Source organism: Elephantulus edwardii, unplaced genomic scaffold (genome assembly GCF_000299155.1).
Source record: "Elephantulus edwardii isolate Elephantulus edwardi_28Jun2011 unplaced genomic scaffold, EleEdw1.0 scaffold00051, whole genome shotgun sequence".
In the NCBI taxonomy this organism is placed as follows: Eukaryota; Metazoa; Chordata; class Mammalia; order Macroscelidea; family Macroscelididae; genus Elephantulus; species Elephantulus edwardii.
This window is the reverse complement of record NW_006399801.1, coordinates 14,604,838-14,628,285: the sequence shown is the minus strand read 5'-3', so window position 1 is coordinate 14,628,285 and position 23,448 is coordinate 14,604,838. Positions and strand designations below refer to the sequence as shown.

At 43.7% G+C, this 23,448-nt stretch overlaps 1 protein-coding gene and 1 pseudogene across 1 annotated transcript; one reads left to right on the top strand and one right to left on the bottom strand.

The window, feature by feature from the left end:
* Nucleotides 1–3,710: 3,710 nt before the first annotated feature.
* On the bottom strand, nt 3,711–17,846 carry LOC102857783 (chromosome unknown open reading frame, human C21orf59). The gene is made up of 7 exons (XM_006886753.1): nt 17,705–17,846; nt 14,193–14,360; nt 11,166–11,233; nt 7,986–8,144; nt 5,420–5,551; nt 4,134–4,229; nt 3,711–3,875 (listed from the first exon to the last, which is right to left on the bottom strand). Exons 1-7 carry the CDS (start codon nt 17,841–17,843, stop codon nt 3,765–3,767), a joined length of 873 nt encoding a protein of 290 aa, XP_006886815.1. The 5' UTR covers nt 17,844–17,846; the 3' UTR covers nt 3,711–3,764.
* Nucleotides 17,847–18,339: 493 nt separating this feature from the next.
* Nucleotides 18,340–18,662, top strand: LOC102857383 (annotated as a pseudogene).
* The last annotated feature ends 4,786 nt before the right edge of the window (nt 18,663–23,448 follow it).

Here is a 23,448-nt window from a genome sequence, read left to right as displayed (position 1 = left end):
GAGTTCAGTTCAGACTTCTCAACTGTGAGGAATTTGCTTAAGTCGTGCACTTGTGGTGTTGTAGCATTAGATAATTAAAACAGGTTTCTTCCAAATTTGAAGGTATAAATAAAAACACACACAATAAATTGTTTAGTACAGTGTCTGGGAAACAGTAAATGTCTAAAGACTTGCCATGGAGTTGCCTCTGACTCACAGAACCCTCCCGTGTCAGACCAGAACTGTGCTTCCCAGGGTTTTAACCATCACATCATTTTTCCAAGATACCTCTGGATTGGCTCAAACTAGGTATTTAAGAAAACTACACAGTGTAATGTTGAACCCACTAACTGCTGTACAGGAGAGAGACAGGGTCGCTTTCTGCCATAAAACCTGGGAAACCCCCCAGAGGTAGTTTCACTCTCTCGTACGAGGTCTCTGAGAATCAGAAGTTCAGTCGTGTGTTTACTTGACTACAGGGGTGGTCAAGGCACTGAAAACCCTATGCAGTTTTGCTCTGAATATTGATGTTGCTGAGAGTTGGAGTCAACTTGATAGCAGCTTGGTTTTGGTTATTATTATTACATTTGGTACTGAAGTCAGCATGGCAATCAACCACATCTCTGTGAACTTGGATAAGTGGGGATATGAGCAACTCCCTCTCAGCAATCTTGGGGCAATCAACGGGTGAAGGCTCTCTCCTCACCTTGGGGGGTGTCTGCAAAAGGCTCCGTAAGGGAAACCAGCATGGCTCAGCTTTCTCAAGGCTACTGTGGTCTAAGCCTGTGGGGTACATTTCAAAACTGATGGCACATGTATTCACAGAGAAGCCGAGGAGCTGGTCAATTGTGTTACATAAACGCTGCCCAGTTACTGTTGGAAAGGTTTCAAGAAACACTAGAATTTATTACCAGCATTCCTGGTCTCCGTGAAATAATCCTATGAAGAGACAAGTTATGCTGAAGGACAAAACTATGGCTGCAGACAGGTACCATACACACAACGGGTACTTTGTTTACTTTTGATATTGATCCAAAGATGTGTGGGATTAAAAAGAAAAGAATTATCAAGAACATACTTAAGCCAATCTCTAGCCTGTCACTTGCTAACATGATTTTTGCTGGTAAATTGACTTTTGGACAAGTCCCAAGTGTGGCTGGTGGCTGTCCCCTCACTAGATGTGAGCTGGGATGGGTCAGGTGGGGGCTACCTGAGTGCACGACCACCTCCTCAGGGGTGAAGGCAGAGGGATCAACAAACGTAGCTCAACAAGAACAGAGCAGTGACTGTGTCTCTCTACCTCTGGAGGCTGTGGTGGGAGGAAGCTACAATGTTTGAATTTTTCAAAAAAAAAGCCCTCAGTGGAACAGGAACAGAAGGGAAATACTTCCACATAATCTCGATCATATATGCAAACCCAAAAGCCAAAGTTACTCAATGAAGACTGCAGGCATTCTCCATCGAGAACAGAAAGCAGGTAAGGCGGCCTTTTATGACCAATCTTACTCAATATTGTACTGCTAGTCCGACCAGAGCAGTAAGGCAAAAGGGCCACGGTGGTCAACACCCACTTGAGCATTTTTGTTACACTATGCAGGAGGTCCAGATGGGAGGGCACTTACAAGCACACACAGGTATAGTTATGGATAGTTCTACTTAATTTGTAGGTGCTACAAATATGTAAATTTTTGTAACAGAGCACCAAGAGGACATGGTTAATTACTTCTTAGAATCAAACACTTCACGGGACTTGCCACTACAATAGAAAGCTAAGAACCATAATTTAGGGGTAAATCTGATTCAAGTGGCCTAACAGCTAATATGTTCTACATCCTCCCTTGGTGACCAGTATCTGAGGTCTTAGAAACCTTGTGAACAGCCACCTAAGATCCAACCCTTGGTCTTTTCATGTTTGGAGCAAAGGAGAACGAGTCAAACAGAAGACTTGAGGAAGCTGCTCTCCCAAAGGCCTAACGACCCACATGAATTATGGCTTCCTCTTCTGAGACCAGGAGAACTACATGGTGGCATGCAACTATGACTGGCCACCCTGAACAGGAGCACAATAAATGGTTCCAGTTAGGAGTGAAAAATGTAGGGAAAAACCCAAGTCCATAAAAAACCCCACAGTGACTGCTCTGACAGAGACGGGAGGAATCCTTGAGAGTAGCACCCTGATACATCTTTCTGACTTGGAACCGAAGCCACTCCTGGGACTGCCTTTCAGTCAAATTCATAGACTAGCCTATAAAACAAGCGGTAACGGCCAGGAGGAATGTGCTCCTTGGAACAATCAAGTCTCAGAGTCCAAAAGGCAACATGTGCTGAAAGATGAGAGTGGAGGGAGTGGCAGAGGAAGCAAACAAGTGGCAATGAGGAGCCCAAGGTAGAAATGGGGGTGCTGACACAGTGCAGAGGCTGCAGCTGATGTCACAGAACAATCTGTGTATGCTTAATTGAATGAAGAGTAATTTGCTATGTAAATGTTCACTAAAACACAATATTTTTAAAAAGTAAGAATAAAAACTAAATAGGACATTAAAAGTATGAGAATCCATAATTCCTGATGAGAGTTCAATTATAATCTACTGAAATAATAAAGTGGTTTAGTTCAGCATCATGAACTGAGGGAGTTAAAAATAATAAAAAGTTAGAAATGAGGGGGGGAAAGTAAAAATGATTTAGTCTCTTTCTCCCAAAAGTTCTAAAAGGATGGGCCAAAAGAATAGACAATTCAGTAACTAGTGGCCTCTAGTGGTCACTGATGGGCAAGTTTGTTGCTTTATTTTTGAAATGTTGATTTTAATGATCATTTCAGAGAAGTTAGATTTTCACTCATTGTTGCACAACTGACGCCCTCTCCTCCCTTCCCCTCCCCCAGGTGACTTAAAAAAAAATACTCATTTGTTCTTGCACAATTACTCAATGGCAGTGGAGTCTGAACGTGGCTGAACCCCACTAGGTCTCCAATCACCCGGGAGGACACTGTCCAGCTTTCTCCTGTGGCGCTCCTGGTAGGTTCAAACTTTTAGAGTAGTGACCCTAGGGTTAACAGAGCTCCCTAGTTGGGGATACTCGATTTGCTAAGAAGATGGAATGGATACCTTCAGAATTCCTCTCAGAGCAGTTCTCATGAGATTATGAACCAAAGAAATTAGGAATAGTTTAGTAATTAGTTAAACAGGAAAGATTCAATTACAAAGAAGAGCCCAACACTAACTGCTGCTGTTAGTTGCTGCTGCATCACGTACGACCTACAGCAACCTTATGAACGACGGATCTGAACCCTGTCCCATCCCCACAATCTCTGACACACAAGAGCCCACAGCCGCGGTCACTGTGTCACTCTACATGATCGAGGGTCTTCCGCTATCCCTCCACTATCCCAAGCATGGTGCCCCTCTCCAAGAAATAACCTCTCTTAGCAACATGTCCAAAGTGTGTGAGATGAAGCTCAACATCTTGGTCTCCAATGAGCACTCTAGCTGCACCTTCTCCAAGACCGATCTGTTTATCAACTTCATCTTAGTTGGACCCACAAGTGCTGCTGAGAGCAGACACTAATTTGTGCAGAAACCGAAATCATTCACATACTCTTCGGAGGAGACACCTATTAAATTCTATGGCTTTAAATAACTTTTATTTTAAAAATTCAAGTTCAAGGAAAATAGAGATTTCAGTATTTTTCATTGCACATTCTAAGTGTTTTATTTTTTCTTTTCATAGTTATTTTACCTAAAAGAAAAGTGAGTTAGTATATCTGAAGCTTCATCAGCAAGTAGATTTCATCTTGGTCTCCACTTTATGTCTTTTACCCCATGAAAATGTCTTTTCAAAGCTGTGTTGTCTGCCCATGGAGAATTTAAACAGGAGTCGTCATCATTTTCTTCTAATTTCTGGAAAGAAATGCTTTACTTAGGAAGGAATTTCATGAAGCATTTTGCACATCAAGAGACTGAAGAAGAGATCCACAGGTGGTCCTCCCTCCCCTCCCTCCTTCCTTCCAGCAGGACACTGTCCAGTGTCACAGACAGCAGTCCTATCTGACCAGCCACGTCAGAACCCCTACATCCCGCAGGACTCACTGCGTGCCCTGCCCCAGTGTCCTTGGGTAAGACAGAGAGTGCATGCTGTCAAGAACCCACCCCCAATACCTTGAGTTCCTCCTGCCTCCGGTGATAATACAGCATCAGCTGTTTCTGCTCCTCACTGCTAATAATCGGTTCTCGGGCTGGAGCTCCCTGTCCCCGCTGCAAAGAGTGGAGAGAGAGTAATCAGTGGATTAGGAAACTCTTGTATTGTCACACCAAGTATTTTACAACTGTCCTTGCTAACTGCTGAAGACACACCAGCCGTCCACTCCCATGAGAAGCAGTGTCGGTCTCTGGCAGCACAGGAGGTAGCTCTGCCTCCTCATGGTGGAGGGGGAAGGACCAGCGGCTGCCTAGACACCCAGCCTTCCAAGGCCTCTCGGGAGCCGGCCACTGCAGACCACTGGGGGCGATGCTTTGAAGTTATGAGGTCTGGATTATCGAGGAGGATCTTTTCCCTCCCAAATTCTAAAGATTTAAGAAAGAGCACAACCCTTAAGGAGCTCCTACAGCAACTCTGCTACAGCTCTATGCTAAAACCAAAACACCAAACCTACTGTCGTCAAATTGGTTGTAACTCAGTGACCATCCATCTGGTCTCAGAGGCTGAAAATATCTACAGAAATTGCCCATTTTTTCTCCTGCAGTGCAGTTAGTGGATTTCAACTATCAACCTTTTGTTTAGTAGTGCTACAAATTACAAATTAGGCTACAACTCTTGATTTAGCTCCCTAAAATCTCTCTACTTCTCATTTTGAAAAAGTTGGAAATCACTGCTCTCAACTGTATTTTTCAGTTCAAGGAACTAAAAAAAAAAAAATTATTCACAGCTCTCTTTTTAAGTTGAAACTGAGATGGTCCAAGTGTTCATAGGGTCACTATTAGAAGCTGACGACACTTAACAACAAGCCAGTCACCCTCCTGTCATTCCAGTTCATAACCAGCTTAAGTGTGTCAGAGCGGCACTGGGCTCCAGAGGGTTGGTTTTTAGTAGCTGGTATTTTGGAAGCAGACTCGTGGGTCTTTCTTCCAAGGTGCCGCTGGGTAGACTTGAACCATCAACCTTTTAACTAGCAGTCAAGCATGTTAAGCTTATGCAACACCAAGAGACTCCAATATGGCATATCCCTCAAGTTACTCTTCGAAATTAGGATTCTGATTTTGTTAATTCTTGGGGTGGAGGTTTTTTCCCCCCTATTTGGTACTTGTAAATAGGAAATTTTAATCCCAGACCAAGAGGATTAAATTACTTGCACAAGTAGTTTAAATGTTTCCTCTTTATTGCAAATTTTCCTGTTTCAAATTAAGTAGCAATAACAATACTACCTTATAAAATTCAAAGTACTTACTTGCTGAATCTTGGCAATAATTTTGGTTTTTTCATTTTTCCCCACATAGTCTGAAAGTTTCTTTGTTCTTCTAAGCTCCTTGGCTGCCCACCACAACTGAGCCTCTGATTCTTTAATGACACTGAGCTCTGCCTGGGATGGAACATAAGGGCTCACGTCAAGGTTACCAGGCTCTGCCACCAACTCCCACCCCAGGGCACCAAGCCTGGCTGGTGGCCTCCAGCAAGCTCGCAGCACCCTGTCCTCCCCGCACCCTGTCCTCCCCACCCCCGCACCCCTCGAGGCACTGTTCCCACCCTCACTCACATCTCTGAGTCCAGTTATTAGCTCATTTCTTGATTCAGTTAACTCCTGCCATAAATAGTTTGCTTGCACTAATTTGCCCTAATTGCTTACACAGTCATAAAATAAGGCTGCTCTTACATAGCTTTTTTTAGGATTTTCATCAAAGTGTATGTTGAGCAAATATTCTGAGAAGCTATATGAAGGAGAATATGGCATCGGGATTAAAGAAAGACACATCAACAACGTGTGATAATATGCAGATGACATGACCATGCTTGCTGAAAGCAGAGAGGACTTTAAACACTGACAGATCCAGGATCACAGCATTCAGTACAGACTGCAGGTCAACATCACTCACTCAACTCATTGCTGTCAAGTCAGAGCCAACTGACAGCCGACAGTGGGTTTGGGGAGGCTGTAAATCGCACAGGAGGAGACTGCTCATCTTTATCCCAAAGAGCCGCTGGAGGATGTGAACTGCCAGAGGCACAGCCTTTGGGCTGGTAGCTCAATTCCCTGATGACTAGGCCACGAGGGTTTGCACAAAATAAAGAAAACAAAAACTTGACATATGGACCAATAAATACCATGAATATAAAAAAAAATTACCAACGTAGTCAATGATTTCATTTTACTTGGATCCACAATGTCCTAGGAAGCGGCAGTTGGTGCACCGGGTGAAACTGCCATCAAAACCCTCTTCTAAAAAAGTTTAAAAACAAAACTGTCACTTGAACCCTAAGGTGTACCTTGACCCAAGCCATGGTGGTTGTTCCATGCCCTCGTATGCGTGGGAAAGCTGAACAATGAGAAAGGAAGATAAAAAAGGAACTGATGTCTTTGAATTATGATGCTGACAAAGAGTACTGAATCTCGGAAGCATGAATGAATCTGTCTTGGAAGAAATATAACCACAATATTCTTTAGAAGTTAAGGACAGTGACCGTTTGTCTCCCATACTTTGGATATCTTACGAGGAGGGACGAGATCCTGGAGAAAGAGATCGGGCATGGAAAAGTAGAGGGTCAGCAAAAAAGAAGACCCTCAACGAAAGGGACAGACACAGAGGCTAAACAACGGACTCCCGGAGAGTGGCAACTGTGAGTGACAGGATGAGACAGTCAGACAGCGTTGTGTTCCACTGTACATAGTGTCACCATGAGTCAGAACCAATCCCACAGCACCTAACAATGTAAAAAACTCCACCAAGGAGTAACAAGGAAATGCTGCTGAATGTTTAAGTAGAAAGGAGCTGTTTTGTTTGCTTACTCTTGTATGTTGTTGTGTACCAATGAGTTGGAACTGACCCGTAGCTGACCCTCCAGTAAGTTTTCAGAGGTAGTTAATCTTACGGGAGGAGATTGTTCATCCTTCTCCCGTGGAGCAGCTGGTGGCCTCGAATCACATGCCTTCTGGATTGCAGTGCAGCTTCTTATCACTAGGCTACCAGAGCTTCCTTACTCTCATATACTTACCTATTTAAGATCATTTATAGAAATAAAAACAAATACACATGTATGTATATAAATGCCTGGGTGATGTCAATGATCATGTGCTCATCTAACAGAAAGGCTGGCAGTGGGAACTCACCCAGCGGCACCTTGGGACACAGGCCTGGCAATCTGCTTCCAAATGGTCTTGAAAACCCTCGAGCACAGTTCTAATCTGTACACACAGGGTCACTATGAGCTGAAGTCAAACTGACTGTAACAGAACTTTTTTTTTTACTATTAGCCAGTAGGTTGGCAGTTTGAACTCACTCAGGTGCCTCTGACCTGAAAGAAAGACCTGGAAACCTGCTTCCAAAAGGTCACAGCCTTGAAAATCCTATGCAGGAATTCTTTTGACTGAAGATTGCAACTGGTTTGTGTGTTGTTTTTCTTTTTTTTTTGAGGTTACGTACTATCAAATAGGGTAAAAAATGATAAAAATGAAAGGAAATGGAAAATTAGGGTAGAAAATAAAATGGAGCAAAGAGTAAGGCTAGAACACAAAATGCCATACAAAGAGACTCCCATGTTTGGGCAGAAGTAGGCCTCAAGTCAGGTGCGTGGCCTCCTAGTATACAAACAAGATGGGATGGGCAGATTCACTGACCCCGGGGACTGGTTCTGTGTGTGAACACACAAGTCCAACGCCCTCAAGACCCTCTCTTAAATCTAGAACTCTACATAGTAGCAAAGATGGAAAGCTGGAATTAAGCAAAAACTAGCCCCATCAAATTTGATATGTGTTTGTCCTTTAGGGGTTTTATAAAGAAAGTCACCTAAGAGCCACATACCTGAGTTCCTGACAAATCTTCTTTGTTTTCAAATTCCATTCGAATAGGATCATAGGGGGGCAACCCCATGGGATAAACAATCATAACTGCACCTCGGAGCTGATCCAGGGCATCCTTCACCATCTCCATAGTGACACAGACATTGGCTTCTACTTGTTTCTGAAAATTGATGGGCACTGTTACCTAGAATGTAACTCATTCAACACAAATCTATCAAATTCTCACACAAGAACACAGATAGTGCCTGACCAGCAATAAGGATTGAGAACGGGCTTGCTGCAAAGGCCCCTGTCATCTAGCTCAGGGACTGAACCAGGTGCACAGGGGCCTCTCTGATGGAGCAGAGGGGGAGCAGCATGGACAGAGCAGCACAGTGTGTGCAGAGAACTCTGCAATGGGAAGAAGCATCATGTCTGCCTGCACAGATGGGCGGGAGAGCTAGGAATACTGGGCAAGACGTGTGCCTGAAAACACACTAGACTTAACAAGGAGAGGGGGAGCTAGGTTATTTCAGGACAGGGAGACCACTCTAGGTGGGGCATGAAGAGAGGGCAAGATTTCTTTTTTGAACAGCCTTGAGAGTCAGGATAAGGAGTCTCTTGACTCTTTAGCAATGGGCAATGACTGGCTCTTCTGGGAATGAAGCCCCTGGGAGATTAAACCTGCAGTGGGTACAGAATGAAGAAGGCCAGTTAGGAGGCTCTGCAGAGCACAAAGGAAAGGTTATGGGAGTCTTAAGTGGAAAGGGGGCTGTGAAAATGAAAGGAGGGAATGACTTGAACAGGTATCACAGGAGCAGATGGTGGCATGTGAAGGAAAGGAGCAAATGTAAGCATCATTGGTCATGCTGTGATTCTCTTAATAGAAACAGACGACTCTGCAGGGTATGTTTATTCTTAAGCACAGAATTTAGAGGTGGAAAGCTGAGGAAACAATGAGGTCACTTCCAGAAAACTAGAGTTTAAGGTACAGGGTAGACCTCCAGGAAGCAGACAGAAATGCAGGTTCCAAGTTCAGGAATACATACAGGAGCGAGGTTTGAAGTTATCTGAAGAAAGGCTAAAACGAACATTTGGCAGAATAGATAAAAAGCCAAGAGGAAAGGGAATGAGGCCATACTTTGATAAATACCAAATTTAAGAGGCAAAAGTGAGAACAAGAGTAAGAGTAGGATCGTAGATGAGATCAAAAGACAGAGAGGGGCTCAGGCACTGGAATGAGAAAAGGATGTGCCTATGAAGGGGTACCTGGGCAGCTATGTTTGTGGGAAGTAAGTATGAAGGCAGTCAGTGTGCCCCTTCCACTAGGAAGCTCGTGAGAAGGAAAAGAGTGGGGCATTCAGGATGAGAAGTTAAGCTGCAGGGAGACTATGGTGTTAGCCTAAAAACTGGGAGGGTTTTAGCCATTACAATTAGCCCCTTCTAGTCTCTGGCTACCTTATCAACAGACACACAGTCTTGCAAATCATCAACAGCTGTTAACTAGGATAAGAGAAAGACTGCTTCCTTCATTGGACAGCAAGACTTGAGGGGGACTGGAGCAAGACCCAGGTATGGTGGTAGAGAGACTATGGCACTGTTGTGGAGAAACTGTGGTGAGGTATGGCTTGAGGCTTCTTGCATTTGTGCTGGCCATAGTTTAAGGTTTTTGCTGTTCCTGCCAGACACTTGAAGGAGAAGCTGACTTATAACTGCTGAGGCAAACCTTGCTGGATGATTTGGATTTGACTGCTAAACTGAAAACAGAGCTTGGACTACTTGAGGAATTGTTTGGGCTAAACCTGGACTTGTATTGGGTGATATTCCTTGCCTCCCCCATACTCCAACTTACTTCCCTAATAAACCTCATTCTCAGTACCACAACTGAGTCTGTGACTCTGTAACGACTAAATGAACTTCTTGCTGCTGGTGGGGCTTTACAGGCACCAAGGGCTGTCGGCTATTTATCTACTTTCTGTACAGGGGCAGTGAGGAGCTATGTTATTCTCACTCTTTCTGACCCTTTCAGAAAGACGTTAATAGCCCTGTGCCCACATGTCCCATTTTCTCCTAGAGACCAAGAGGTCTGAGCATGTTTACAGCTTTAGTTAATAAAGACTGCAATTCTTTGGTGTATGACAGACAAGCTGGAGATGTGAAAGCAGCAGCAGAGCTGTGGATAAGCCCAGGCAGGGGAAAACACTGATTTCTGAGGGAGAAGAGAAGCAGGATGATAAGGTGGTGGGGAGTGGGAACGCAGAGCACTACAAGGCCCCCTACAAGTGGCCCTGATCTTCCTGTCCGAGTAGATGGAGCCATCAGTGAAGAAAACTGCTAACTATGGAAGCTGTAATTTGTACTTCAAAATACAAGCTTTAGAGCATCATTTTAAAAAGCTAACCTTAGCAAGCAACAAATGGTGGCAAGGTTGTGGAGAAACTGGAACCCTCATTCACTGTTGGTGGGAGTGTAAAATGGTGCAACCACTGTGGAAGGCTGTGTGGCGCTTTCTCAAAAAGTTGCAAATAGAGATACCATTTGACCCAGTAATTCCACTACTGGGACTATATCCCAAAGAGACCATAACTGACATCCACGCAGATATATGCACACCCATATTTATTGCGGCTTTGTTCACAATAGCAAGGAGTTGGAAACAACCCAGGTGCCCATCAACAAACGAATGGATAGAGAAGCTGTGGTATAGTCACACAATGGAATACTATGCTGCATTGAAAAACAAGGAACTCATGCAATATTATTCAAAATGGGTGAGCCTGGAGGACATTATGCTGAGTGAAATATCTCAGATGCAAAAGGACAAATATTGCATGGTGCCACTGTTATAAAATGGGACTGATTATCAGGGTTGGGGTAAGACTGAGAAAAACTGGATAAATTGTGTATACTGCACTGAAACAGATGAGGGACTGAATAATTTAAAAGCGATGTATGATAGGGTATTATGGTTATCACAAGAGTCCACAATTAAGGTTGCATAGTGAAATGTACTTGGGGCGGTGGGAGGGGTGTGGGGGGGATTATGTACCAGGGAAGGAGTGTTTCTTTTACTTTTGAAAGAGAGGAGTGAACTGAGGAGGGGAGAGGGAGGGATGGGTGGGGTGAGAAGTGCAGCAATGAATGAATGGAAATCCAAAATCTCTGTAAATGCTCATTAAAATTATTTTTTAAAAAAGCTAACCTTAGATATTATTGCTTTGGCTTCTTCTATTGTCTTCTTTAACACTTGCTTCATTTTTTCATTTGGAGCTATTAAAAAAGTGCGGGAGGGGAGAGCAGTAAAGACACAGTCAAAAAATATGTTAATATCTTCAAAACTTTTTAAAAAAATTCCAAGTACAAGTCCTATAATTAACAGTACTATTTAAAGTAGTGCTATAGCTAAAGTATTTGACTCCTAAAGATCAGCAGTCCTAACCCACCAGCCACTCTACAGGTGAAAGATGAAGCCGTTTATTTCCTTACAGATTTACAAGCTTAGAACCCTCTGGGGCAGTTCTACTCTGTGCTATATAGTCACTTCTAACACAAAAGAGTGCTGAAGATCCCATGTATTGTCAAAAGAACAAACAGGTATGTCTTGGAAAAGGGTGCAGCCAGAGTTGTCCTTGGAGGCAAAGATGATGAAGCCTCTTCTCAGGTGCTTTGGACATGTTGTTAGGAGAGGTTATTCCTTGGAGAGGGACATCTTGCCTGGGAAAATGGAGGGGAAACAACCAGGTAGGTTGCCATGGTGACTGTGGCAATGGGCTTGAGTGTGTCAGAGATTGTGAGGATGGCACAGGACAGGACGGTTCAGACAGGCTGTTCAGAGAGTTGCTATGAGTCACACTCCACTGGAGAGCACCGAACAACAGAAGGTCACTAGGAGTTGGAACTGATGGGGTGGTACTGGATTGACCACACAGGCCGTATGTGGAAAAAAATGCAATTATGGGATTTAGGTGGTGCATACAAGAAAGGTGGCTGTGAGGTACACAGTAATTAATGTCTTTGTAACAGCAGAGTACACTTTATACAAAGTGGAAAAGCCTTTGAAGAACAATGTCACTGAATGAAAGGGGCTGGTGAACATACTCTGTAAAGGACCAGAGTGTCTAATGTCCCTGAGGCACCAAGTAGTCACAGATAATAATGCAAAGGGATGAGGTGGCTGTATGCCAATAAAACTTTTGGGGCATAGATAATGAAGCCCCAGACAAGGAGAGGAGGAGCTGAAATGTTAGAAGAAGCAAAGACAATGAAGATAAAACATCCAAGCTGAAAATGGCAAGTCCAAATCTTTAATACTTAATAAATTATATTTATGAAGCACTGAAAATGTTAGAAATACACTGGTAAGTTTAAGAAAATATCTGTTTCAAGATGAATATTGAACCATTAACAAGGGCTTATGAGATAGTGTTTTTCTAATTGTTGCAATTCCTTCAAAGACATGTGAAAAAGAGGTGGGGGGAACCCTCTCTAAGCTGAGAACACCTGAAGCACTTACTGCAGAAGATCAAAGACAACTGCCTTCAATATGGGTTATAGCTCAACATCAAGAAAACAAAAATTCCCACCCCTGGATCAATAGACAACATCATGATAGATGGAAAAAAGATTTAAGTTGTCAACAGTTCAGTTTAATTTTCCTTGACTACACAATTAACAGCTATGACAGCAGTAGTCAAGAAATCAAAAGATGTGCTGTACTGGTGAAACCTGCTGTCAAGGACCTCTCCAAAGTTCTAATGAGCAAGGATGTCAGTTTAAAGACTAAGGTGCACTTCCTCCAAGCCATGGTATTTCCAACTCTTTCCTATGCATCTGAAAGTTGGGACAATGAATAAGGAAGACTGAGCAAGAGTCGATGCCTTTGAATTATGCTATTGGCAAAGAGTACTGCCATGGACTGCCAAAAGAACAAACAAGTCTGTCATGAAGGAAATGCAACCAGAATGCTTGTTAGAGGCACGGATGGTGAAACTTCATCTCACTTACTTTGGGCATATTCTCAGGAGAGACCACTTGTTGGAGACACATCATGCTGGGAAAGGTAGAGGGGCAGAGAAAGAGAGGAAGATATTCAACAAGATGCAGAGACTCAGGAATATCATGATGGTGGGCTTGAGTATAACAGAGAACATGACGATGGTGCAGGACAGGGCACGGCTCAAATTTCTTGTTCTTAGGGTCACTATGAGTCAGAGTGGACTTGATGACGACAACAACAGAGAACAAGTTAAGGTATAAAAAACTGAAAAAGATAACCATTTCCCAGGTTAAAATTCAAAGGAAATAATACTCATAGCTCAAATTCAATGAGCTGGAACCAACTCATAGCTGACCTTCCAGGGGGTTTTCAGAGATACTATACTGCATAGGAGGAGACTGTTTATCTTTCTTCTGAGAAGCAGCTGGTGGATTTGAACAGCATGCCTTTGGGCTAGCAGCACAACTTCTTACAACTAAGCCACCAGAGAGAGGAATGCTTTTATCCCCAATTGTGTGTGTGAATGTATATCATAATTTATATATACACACAATCTATCTATATAAATATAGATAGATGTTTCCATGTGTAAAGGCCTTAAAAGGACACTGTTGAATTTTTTTGACTCTCAAATGATAGTGTCAGGGACCCAGTAGATATTTAAAGTGGAGCTTTTTGTACAGAATAAAAGGGAAAAAGGATCATCATCACTTTTGCCTTCAAATCCCACATGATCAACCACATGCAGACCACAAACTTGAGGCCACTTTCCTCAGTGTCCCAAAATGGACCCAGACGCAGCGTCAAAAAACTCTTAAGTCTTCACATTGGCCTAGTATGGAATCCATTTCTGTTTTTCCCCCATAGGATCTCCAAATAAACCCTAGTATCTGCCATAATAACAGAAGCTTTTCCTAAATTTTAATGATTATCTTCCTAAAGCCATTAGGCTAAACCATTTGAGTTTGCCAATATTCAACCTTTTGGACTTAAAAAATACAGTAATGTCATATGGTTCTTCTACTTAAAAGCTGGTTGCCACTTAGGGCAAAAATGCATGAGCTTCGTATATCCACCCAGTTCATTCTGAATTGGGGTTCTACCATAAGAAGTTACATAGTGTAGTAACTCTTAAATTATACAGGAAGACTGAAGTCTAATTTGAAATTTCAAGGACTACATTCATACTTTACTGGTTTGATCAAGTATGTACAAAGAAGCTTATTTGCTCACCTTGTCCATTCCGTCGTCCAATATCATCTTTTTTAAATACAGAGCCCCCACTGGGTACACATTTTTCTCCCCATTCGTCCTTTAGTTTCAATTCTTCAATCTGCTCATCAGTCAGCCCTTGCATATTTGGTGGGAGAAATATGCCATGTTCTGCTAGTTCTTCCATTTCTTAAAACCAAGAGAAAGTTAGGTAAGAGGTATCACAATGAGCATCATCACCCTTACGCCTCACTCGAAGGTGAGTGCCCCAGGGCCTGCTGTCTTAGCCACCTAGTTCATTACTGACAAATGCTTAGGAGCCATGTTGAGGGCAATCGTGGGTCAGCGGTAGAATTCTTGTGTTCCATGCGATACTTCCCAGTGCACCTCAAACACCGCCACTGCCCTTCAGTGCAACCTTGTATATGGCGAGAAGGCTGAACTGGTTGCAGCACAGCTTCCAGACTAAGATGAATGAGGAAGAAAGGCCTGGTGATCCCCATCTAAAAACAAGCCATGGAAAATCTTAAGGGTCACAGTGGTTTAATCCACAATCACAAGGATGGAATAGAACTGGGCAGGGTTTACTTCTGTGGTGCATGGTGGCCATGGCTCTGGAGCCCACTCAACAGAAGCTAACAAGTCACCATTTGCTAAATGCAAGATCTGTCTTTGACCCTTAAATGAGCTCCCAAATCAGCCTCATTCAACAGAAGTAAGGCAGGGTATGAAATTCATTGTAGGTGGTATTCAGGTGGTACATCAAAAGTGCTTACTAACATCTACATTCATATAGGGATAAACAGTTCTCCAAGTGCTCCCACAAAAATTCTCTCACTTAATTTAACCTTGTGATCTGGGTGAGACAATTGTCCACATTCTCATTCTCCTAATCTATGGCCATACATGTTCCAGGTGCACAGCTGATACCTTGTATAAATAAACCTGCTCTGCTCAGTACTGAGGATTTATGGCAGTTCACATCCCCAGGAAGTGAAACGGAACAAGGAGCATTGGTCTATAGTACCATGATCACTATTCAAAGGCATGCTTTATACTTTTTTACTGCATTTTCCATACATAAACCAAACCCACCACTAGTTGCTGTAGTCAACCCCAGCTCATGGCCAACTCCCTGTGTCACAACAGAACCATGTTCTACAGAGGGTTTTGGTGGCTAATATTTGGAAGTAGATTGTCAAGTTTTTCTCTCAGTATGTCTCTGGGTGGATGTAAACCACCAACTTTTTGGTTATCAGCAACTAGTCTACATTTTAATAAAACTGTTGTTCTGTTTTTTAAATTTAAAACTTTTTTTTTACTTGGTTTAAACCCAAAACCACGCAAAGGTTTTGAAACTTTCCCCCTAAAGCACATAGTTTTATGGAGACACGTGGCCTAGGATAAAAAAAAAAAGTGTGGAGCAAATGATTTGCAACTAAATGGAATGTTTATTGGGTGTCAGTGAACCAGACTGGCAAGGAACTGATCTCGTTCACCTCTGCCTTTCTAAGAGGCAGGTAGCACAGGTGTCTGCCTCTATCACAGTTGACAATGGTCTCCTTCAGTGTCTGGAACAAATCAGTGCATTCTAAGTTAGGGAGCTCTGGTGGCCTACTGCTAAGAAGCTGTGCTGTCAACCCTAGGGAATGCACTTTGAATCCACAGCTGCTTTGAGGAAGAAAGATGAACAATCTTCTTTCATGTGATTTAAGAGTCTCTGAAAATCTGTTACAAGGTCTACTTGTATGAGTCAGTTGCAACCTGACTACATAAAACAAATTCACTCAAACTGCTGCAGGGTCAGTTCTAACTCACAGCAACCTTCCATCCTGATTCTGAGGCTGTAAATTTAAATGAGAAGAAACTGTCCATCTTCCTCCCTCAGGGAAGCTGGTCAAACCATGGAGACATGCAGACTTTGAGTTAGCAACACCACTCACTGTGGGCTGCTGCCAAGTCATGATGACTCTCTGCACAGTGAAAGCCAACGCCACCCGATTCCACCTGGGCCATTCCTATCACTGGCTGCCCAGTGTGATCTGTGGATGTTCCCTAGTTGATTTTCAGGAGTAAACTACCAAACTTTGCTTCCTGGTCCTGAGCCTGGAGGTTCTGAGGAAACCTGCTGACCATCACCGCAACACTTGAGTCTCCACTGACAGACTGGTGACTGTGCATGAGGCCCACTGACTGGGAACTGAGCCTGGGTCTCTCAAATGGAAAGCAAGAATTTTGCCACTGAACCACCAGGGCCCCAGTGACTCTTAAACGCTCAGCATCACATTTGCAATTTTTAATTTTACAGAAAATGGTACTGAGTCTCTCTTCTTCCCAACAATTGAACAACAAAAAAAATTGAACTTGTCTTTAACTGATTAAAATGAAGAAACGATACATGTGTTCCATAAAACTGGAGACTATGACTCTCATATAGTTCTCTTCAAAGCAAAAACGTCAGTTCTAGAAACAGTAACATCTTCAACCATATGTAGAGTACCACTCTGTCAGGTGCCAGATCTGTGGTGTCTCATGCAACAGCTATCAAGCCACAATGGGCTATTTAAATTATTAAAATAACACTAAGAATTAGTCACACTAGCCACATTTCAAATGTTCACTAATCACAAGTGGCTTGTGGATACCATACTAAACCAGACCAAACTCACTGTTGCCAATTCTAGATCATAGCAAATCTTTATTTATTTTATTATTTATTAGGCGGCAAATAGTAAGTGGAGGGGAATGCCCGCCTTGCAGCTGGAAGATCTGAACCTGCCCACACTGTGTAGGGCGCATGAGGCCACCAGAGTGCCTTGGATACTGTATGGGACAGGACAAACACAGTGAGTTTCCACAGCCAAGGAAAGCTCTACTCGATGGTGTTGTTCAAGGTAGTGTTCCAAAGGAGAAGGCCAGGTGAAATCTGAAATTCAGTATTATGAGCAACAGCTTCTTCGCAGATAAAGGGAAAGTACGCCCAGGTTATCTCAAAGTCTTTTCAAAACGTCCAGGGGCCAAAGTGTCTGCTCTACTTCAAAAAGCTTCGGAAATAGACTTTTAAAAGACCCACCTGGTTATTTTCTCAACTCTCACACTTGTTGCATTCACTCCATAGACTCTTCAGTACAGTTTTGCACTCACTAGCCCCCCAAAGCTTGGCTCCCAGGCATTTGGGTGCATACTGATCTCACTCATTGTCCACTGAGAGCCAGGTCGCCTGGGGCGGGCCTTAGGTTCTGCGGGGCGTGTGCAGGCGCTGGCTCTTTGTTCATCACATTTGGTTCAACCTCAGTTGCTATAAATCTTTGTACAAACCCTATCCCTCATCCACAACCTGCCTAGCAATGTCTTGCATTCTCCATCCCAGATCACCTCCTTTCCACATCCCTCTGGACCGTCCAGCACAGTCCAGACCCCCATCTCCTCCCGGAGATCACCAAGACTCGCTCGGTTCCCGGGGAAGGCGAGTCCGGCGTCGTCGGGGTCCGGGCGGTCCCCCCAGCAGCTGCCCCTCACCCTCCGGGCCGCACCTGAGCAGAGGCGCTGCACCTTGAGGCGCCCATTGTAGACCCGGGTCACCTGCACCGTGAGCTCCTCCAGCTCGGTGCTCCCGGGCGCCTGCAGCAGGAACTGGCTCTCGTCGCCGCGTTTCACGTGCAGAAGAACCATGGCGGCCCCTGGAGGAAGTCCGTGAATCGCGGGCGGCGGCCTGGGCGTCTGAAGAGTTACCCAAAGGGCCTAAAAGAGGTAAAGGGCCAACCGCCACTGAGAAGCCGGAACCAGGGCCTCCAGCGTCAGCTGTGCCGAAGGGAAACGGAACACGCTCCCGGAAGTGGAGGTTGCCAAGGGAACAGCTAAACACAGACGCTGAGAGGCAGACAGGCTAGAGTGAGGAAGCTGGAGTGCAGGGAAAACAGTCCACTCCCGCAAGGACCTGTTGCCAGAGGCAACAATCCGTACACAGATGAGAACTGCCGATTCAGACCAACACCCGCGGATCAGGACCCTCTGACCCCTGCCCCGGAAGTAGCGTGTTGTCTTGATAACCTTCAAACAGACGCTCTTGATGGCAAGCCTTGGGGGGCCTGACATTGCTAGCGAGTCCGCAGTCAATTCTTTGAAGTAGGGTGGGCAAACTTTTTGTGTGGATAGGGCTCCTGCAACCATGGTCAGCGTTGCCAAAACGCGCCGAACTTTCTGCAAGTTTGGCAAGCACCAACCCCACAAAGTTGCACAGTACAAGAAGGCAAAGAATCTGTATGCCCAGGGAAAGCGGCATTAGATAGAAAGCATGATAGAAAGCAGAGTGGCTATGGTGGGCTGACCAAGGCATTTTTCCGGGAAAAGGCGAAAATTACAAAGAAGTTTGTGTTAAGACTTGAATGTGTTGAGCCAAACTGCAGATATAAAAGACTGTTAGCTGTCAAAAGATGCAAGCACTTTAAACTGGGAGGAGATAAGAGAAAGGGTCAGGTGATTCAGTTCTGAGCTTCATCTTATAAAGACAATAAACGCTTGAAATTTTCATGTTAAAAAATAAGAAGAGGGGCAAGGATGATGGGTCGGGAATGGGTAAAAATGTGCAGGGCTTCCTTAGGGTAGCGCTCAGTATCAACCTCCTTATTGCTCCAAATCCCGCCAGTCATTTCCGCAGCCTGCAGTTCCCATTTCCGGAAATACCTCCGGACTGCACCCAGACGGGAGACCTTGGCTTTGCTCTTGTTTCCTAGATGGAGATGTCTGGAAAGTACAGTTGCTTTCCACCTGCTAGCTAATTGGATTCCATGTCTGGGGTAGCCCAAGCAGTTGGTCCCAGAGTAACCCACTCAAAAATACCCAGCCAGCAATTGATTTGTCCAACAAATTTATCATAAACGCACTTTCATCTTTCAGGTTCTATTGTCATGCTACAAGTCTGGTCATTGCTTTCATTTAGTGTATATTCTAGGGTCAGTGACAAAACAAAAATAAATGAGGGAGCTCTGGTGGCCTAGTGGTAAGAAACAAAAAAATAGACAAAGCAAAGTCAAATACAGATATAAATAGGGTAACTGGCATTTTCACAGGATCATCTGAATAGTATGTATCATATGATATACTTTTCTGGGAATAAAAAACAGAAGAAGAATGGTGCTGTATTCTTAGTCAAAAAGTCAATTTCAAGTTCTATTCTGAAATACGGTGTTGTAAGTGATAGGTATTATCCATAAGCATACAACGAAGACCTATTGACATGACCATTATTCAAATATGTGTTCCCATATCTAAAGCCAAAGAGGAAGAAATTGAGAATTTTTACCAAATCTTGCTGACCAAACATGCACTCTACATGTATTAATCATAATTGGTGACGGGGATGCAAGAGTTGAAAACAGTAAAACAAAAATGTTTGTTGTTGTTATGTGCCATCGAGTCACCTGCAACTCATAGCAACCCTATGCACAACAGCCCTAAACCCTCCTCTAACCTGTGCCAATCTTATTGTCTCTGACACACCCACCCTCATTACCCCAGTCACTGAATCAGTCACTTCATAGAGAGTCTTCCTCTCTTGCATTGTCCCTCCACCGTCCCAAGAATGACATCCCTCTCCAAGACTAGTCCCTCCCTGCAACGTGTCCAGAGAGGTCAGATGAAGCTTCAGAATCCTTGCCTCCAAGGAGTAGTCTTCAGAAGGACAAACCTGTTTGTTCTCTTAGTAGTTCATGTTATATTCAATACTCTTCTCCAGCACCACAGCTCAAAGGGATTGATTCTCCTTCTACCATCCCTAGTCACTGTCCAGCTCTCTGATGCATAGCAAGTAATTGTAAAGACTATAGCCTGGATCTGAACACTGACGCCGATGTGTCAAATGCATTAATGGTTGGTTACACATGGCGGACAGGGTTGGGTGAAACTCCCCAATTAAAACAAGCTTGGAAGCAGGAGCGGCATCCACTTCCATAATAGCTGGCCTCTGGAAACCCTATGAACCTGAAGAGGATGAGAGACACACCGGTGTTGAGGATTCTCCTTCATAGGGTCGCTATGAGTGGCCTGCGACTCGACGGCACTTAACAACAACAACAACAACAACAACAACAACAAACAACAACGTAGCCTGGATCAGGTGCACCTTAGTTTCCAGACTGTGGCCTTGGGCCAAGAAAACAACACTATATGCCAGATCTACTGGACACATCACCCTCCCCTCGGAAACTATTCCTTTGTGACTACAGTGTGCTGCAAATTGAAGAGAAGAGGCCCTAAGCCAAAAGATGTTAATCCTGGAGCAGAAGTTCAGGGGAAAAGATTTTTCCTCACAATTGTCTGAAATTGGAAGTCTTCCCTAATAATTCGTCCTGGTGTTTGGACTTATAAAAACTCAAGAGATACTGGCCACAACATAAAAAACTGGCAGCAGCTCGAGGCGTTTGGAATCATAGAAGCCAAAAAAGCTTGAGATATAAACTATCATATTAAGGGCTGGATGGCAGGAGATAGGTGTTGAATGGAGTAGGTGGGAGTAGAAGGGAATGCTGGTGGAGTAGGGAAAAGGTTGGATCAAGACACAGGTGACAAGGGCGGGGAAAACACTAAATCTATTGGTCATTTCTACAATTGGGGAAATAGCTTTCATCTGCTCTTTTCTGTAAAATGCTTGTCTGTCAAATACTGTTCTAAATCTGAACATTCAAATTAAGACAGAATAGGAAGAAGGATTGTCGATCCATTTCCAAAATAGCAGGCCTTTGAAAACTCTGTGTACAATAGAGCAAACTTACTAGCAGATATGGCAATTGAGGCTGAGCCCTCGAGTATGGAAACTGTTGGGGAATGTTGGGGAGGAAGAGAGGGTCTCTGGCTAGGACAGGTCGCCTAAGCTCCGGATAAGTGCAAGCCTCCCAACGGCCTTTAATGCCGGATAGAGAAAGCTCCCCTGTGTTTGGCTGTACAGGCTTAAGAAAGATCATCATCTGGGAAGATGGCTGGGAGTGGTCTGCACGAGGCTGAGGTTCTCCTAGCCAATCCACATGTACCACGTCTGTAAGCCTACCCTATCCAGTCTTCCTGTTCACTTGCTTGTATATAAGTGTGCTTAAGTTCCCAGTAAAAGTGAGCTGAATTGACTCTCTGATCCTCTCCCAGAGTGGCAGAGTGGTGTGTCTCCATCAGGCTTACCCCCATCAGGGTCTCGCTGTTTCTTGCTGGCGGTAAACAGACAACAACAGAAACACAAAGGAGAAGGAACAGTGTAAACAGACTTTAGTGCCTGGAACATGGAATGTGAGAACCACGAATGTAGGAAAATTAGATATTGCTAAGAAATGGAACACATAAAATAGGAATAGTAGCTGGAAAATTTGAGCTTGGTGATAGAAATGAGGCTGGAAATAGAATGATCAAATTTTGTATTTTAGAAGATTTATTCATTACAAATACCTCCACCCCAAAGTCAACAACCACATGGTTTTTTAAGAACAAATAATTGACAGAGAACTGCCAGAAGTTAAAGCTGGGTTAGAAGAGGTTGTAGCACTAGGATATTATCACAAATGTGAGATGGATCATGGCAGAAAGCAGAGAATACCAGAGGAATGTTGACCTGTGTTTCATTGACTATACAATGGATAAATGTGTAGATGACAACAAATTGTGCCTGACCTTAAGGAGAATGGGAATCTCAGAACAATTGATTGTGCTCATGTGAAACCTATCCTCAGATCAAGAAGCAGTCCTCAGAAGAGAGCAAGGACACACTGCATGTTTCAAAATCAGGAAAGGAGTGCATCAGGGATGCATCCTGTCTCCATACCTTTTCAATCTATATGCAGAATAATTTGGGAATTAGGGCTTTATGAGGAGGAATGTGGCATTAGGATTGGAGGAAGACTAATTAATAACCTACTTTATACAGATGACACAACTTTGCTTCCTGAAACTGAGGAGGACTTGAGTGCTTACTGCATAAGGTCAAGGACTGTAGCCTTCAATAGGGATGGAAGCTCAACATCAAGAAGACCAAGATTCTCACAAATGGGCAAATTGGCAGCACCATGTTAGACAGTGAAGAGATTGAGGTTGTTAACTATTACAGCTTGCTCAACACCACCATCAATACTCTTGGCACTAGCAGTCAGGAAATCTAAAGACAAAGTGCATTGGGAAAATCTGGTGCCAGGGATCTCTCTAGAGTACTGAGAAGCAACAATGTTAAGTCTAGACTAAGGTCATCTGATTCAGGCCATGGCCTTTGCAATTACTTGCCATACATGGACAATGACTCAGGATTACAGAAGAAGAATTGATGTCATTGAATTGTGGTGCTGGAAAAGAGTCTTGAATATACCATGGACTGCCAAGAAAACAAATACGTCTATCTTGGAGTGGATGAAACCAAATTTCTCCTTAAAATATCATATACTTTGGGGATGTGGCCAGGAGGGACTGATTCTTGGAAACAGACATCATGTTCGGAAGGGTGAAGGGACAGTGCAGGAGAGGAAGACCCCAGATGAGAGCAATAACTAGGGCAATACTGGTTGGTGTGTCAGATTCAATGATTCTGGTTCAGAATAGGGCAGATGTCAGACCTATTGTCGCAGGTGACTTGATGGCACAGAACAACAACAACAACAAACTTCTTTTTTTGCTAAGAGAATGAACAGATTCATCCTGTAGATGGTTAAACCAGGCTGCTCCTTGGAGGCAAGGATTCTGAATCTTTGTCTGACATACTTTGGACATATTTCAAGGAGAAATATGTTAGACAGAGCCTCAGAATCCTAGCCTCCAAGGAGCCACCCGGTTTAACCCTTTCCAGGACAAATCTGTTTGTTTTCCTAGCAGTCCATGGTATTCTCAACACTCTTCTCCAGCACCACAGCTCAAAGGCGTCAATTCTCCTTGTATCCTCCTTGGTCATTGTCCAACTCTCTGATGAATAACAAGTGATTGCGAAGACCATGGCCTGTATCAAAATAGCATGCTAAATAAAAATGGTTCTCTTAGGAGCAGCCTTCCTCATAGAGGTCAGAAATATAGACTGAGGATAAAGCCAGGGCCAGGCAGCAGTGTTCCCTTTGGTTCAGACTCTGATGGATTTGTCCCTAAAGGCCTGGCATTTCTTTTTTCTTTTTCATCCCTCCTTGCACTTACTGCAGAGGGTCAAGGACTGCAGCCTTCATTATGGATTGAGGCTCAATGTCAAGAAGACAAAAGTTCTCACCACTGGACCAATAGGTAGCATCAGGATGGATAGTGAAGAGATTGAGATTGTTCACAGCTTCAG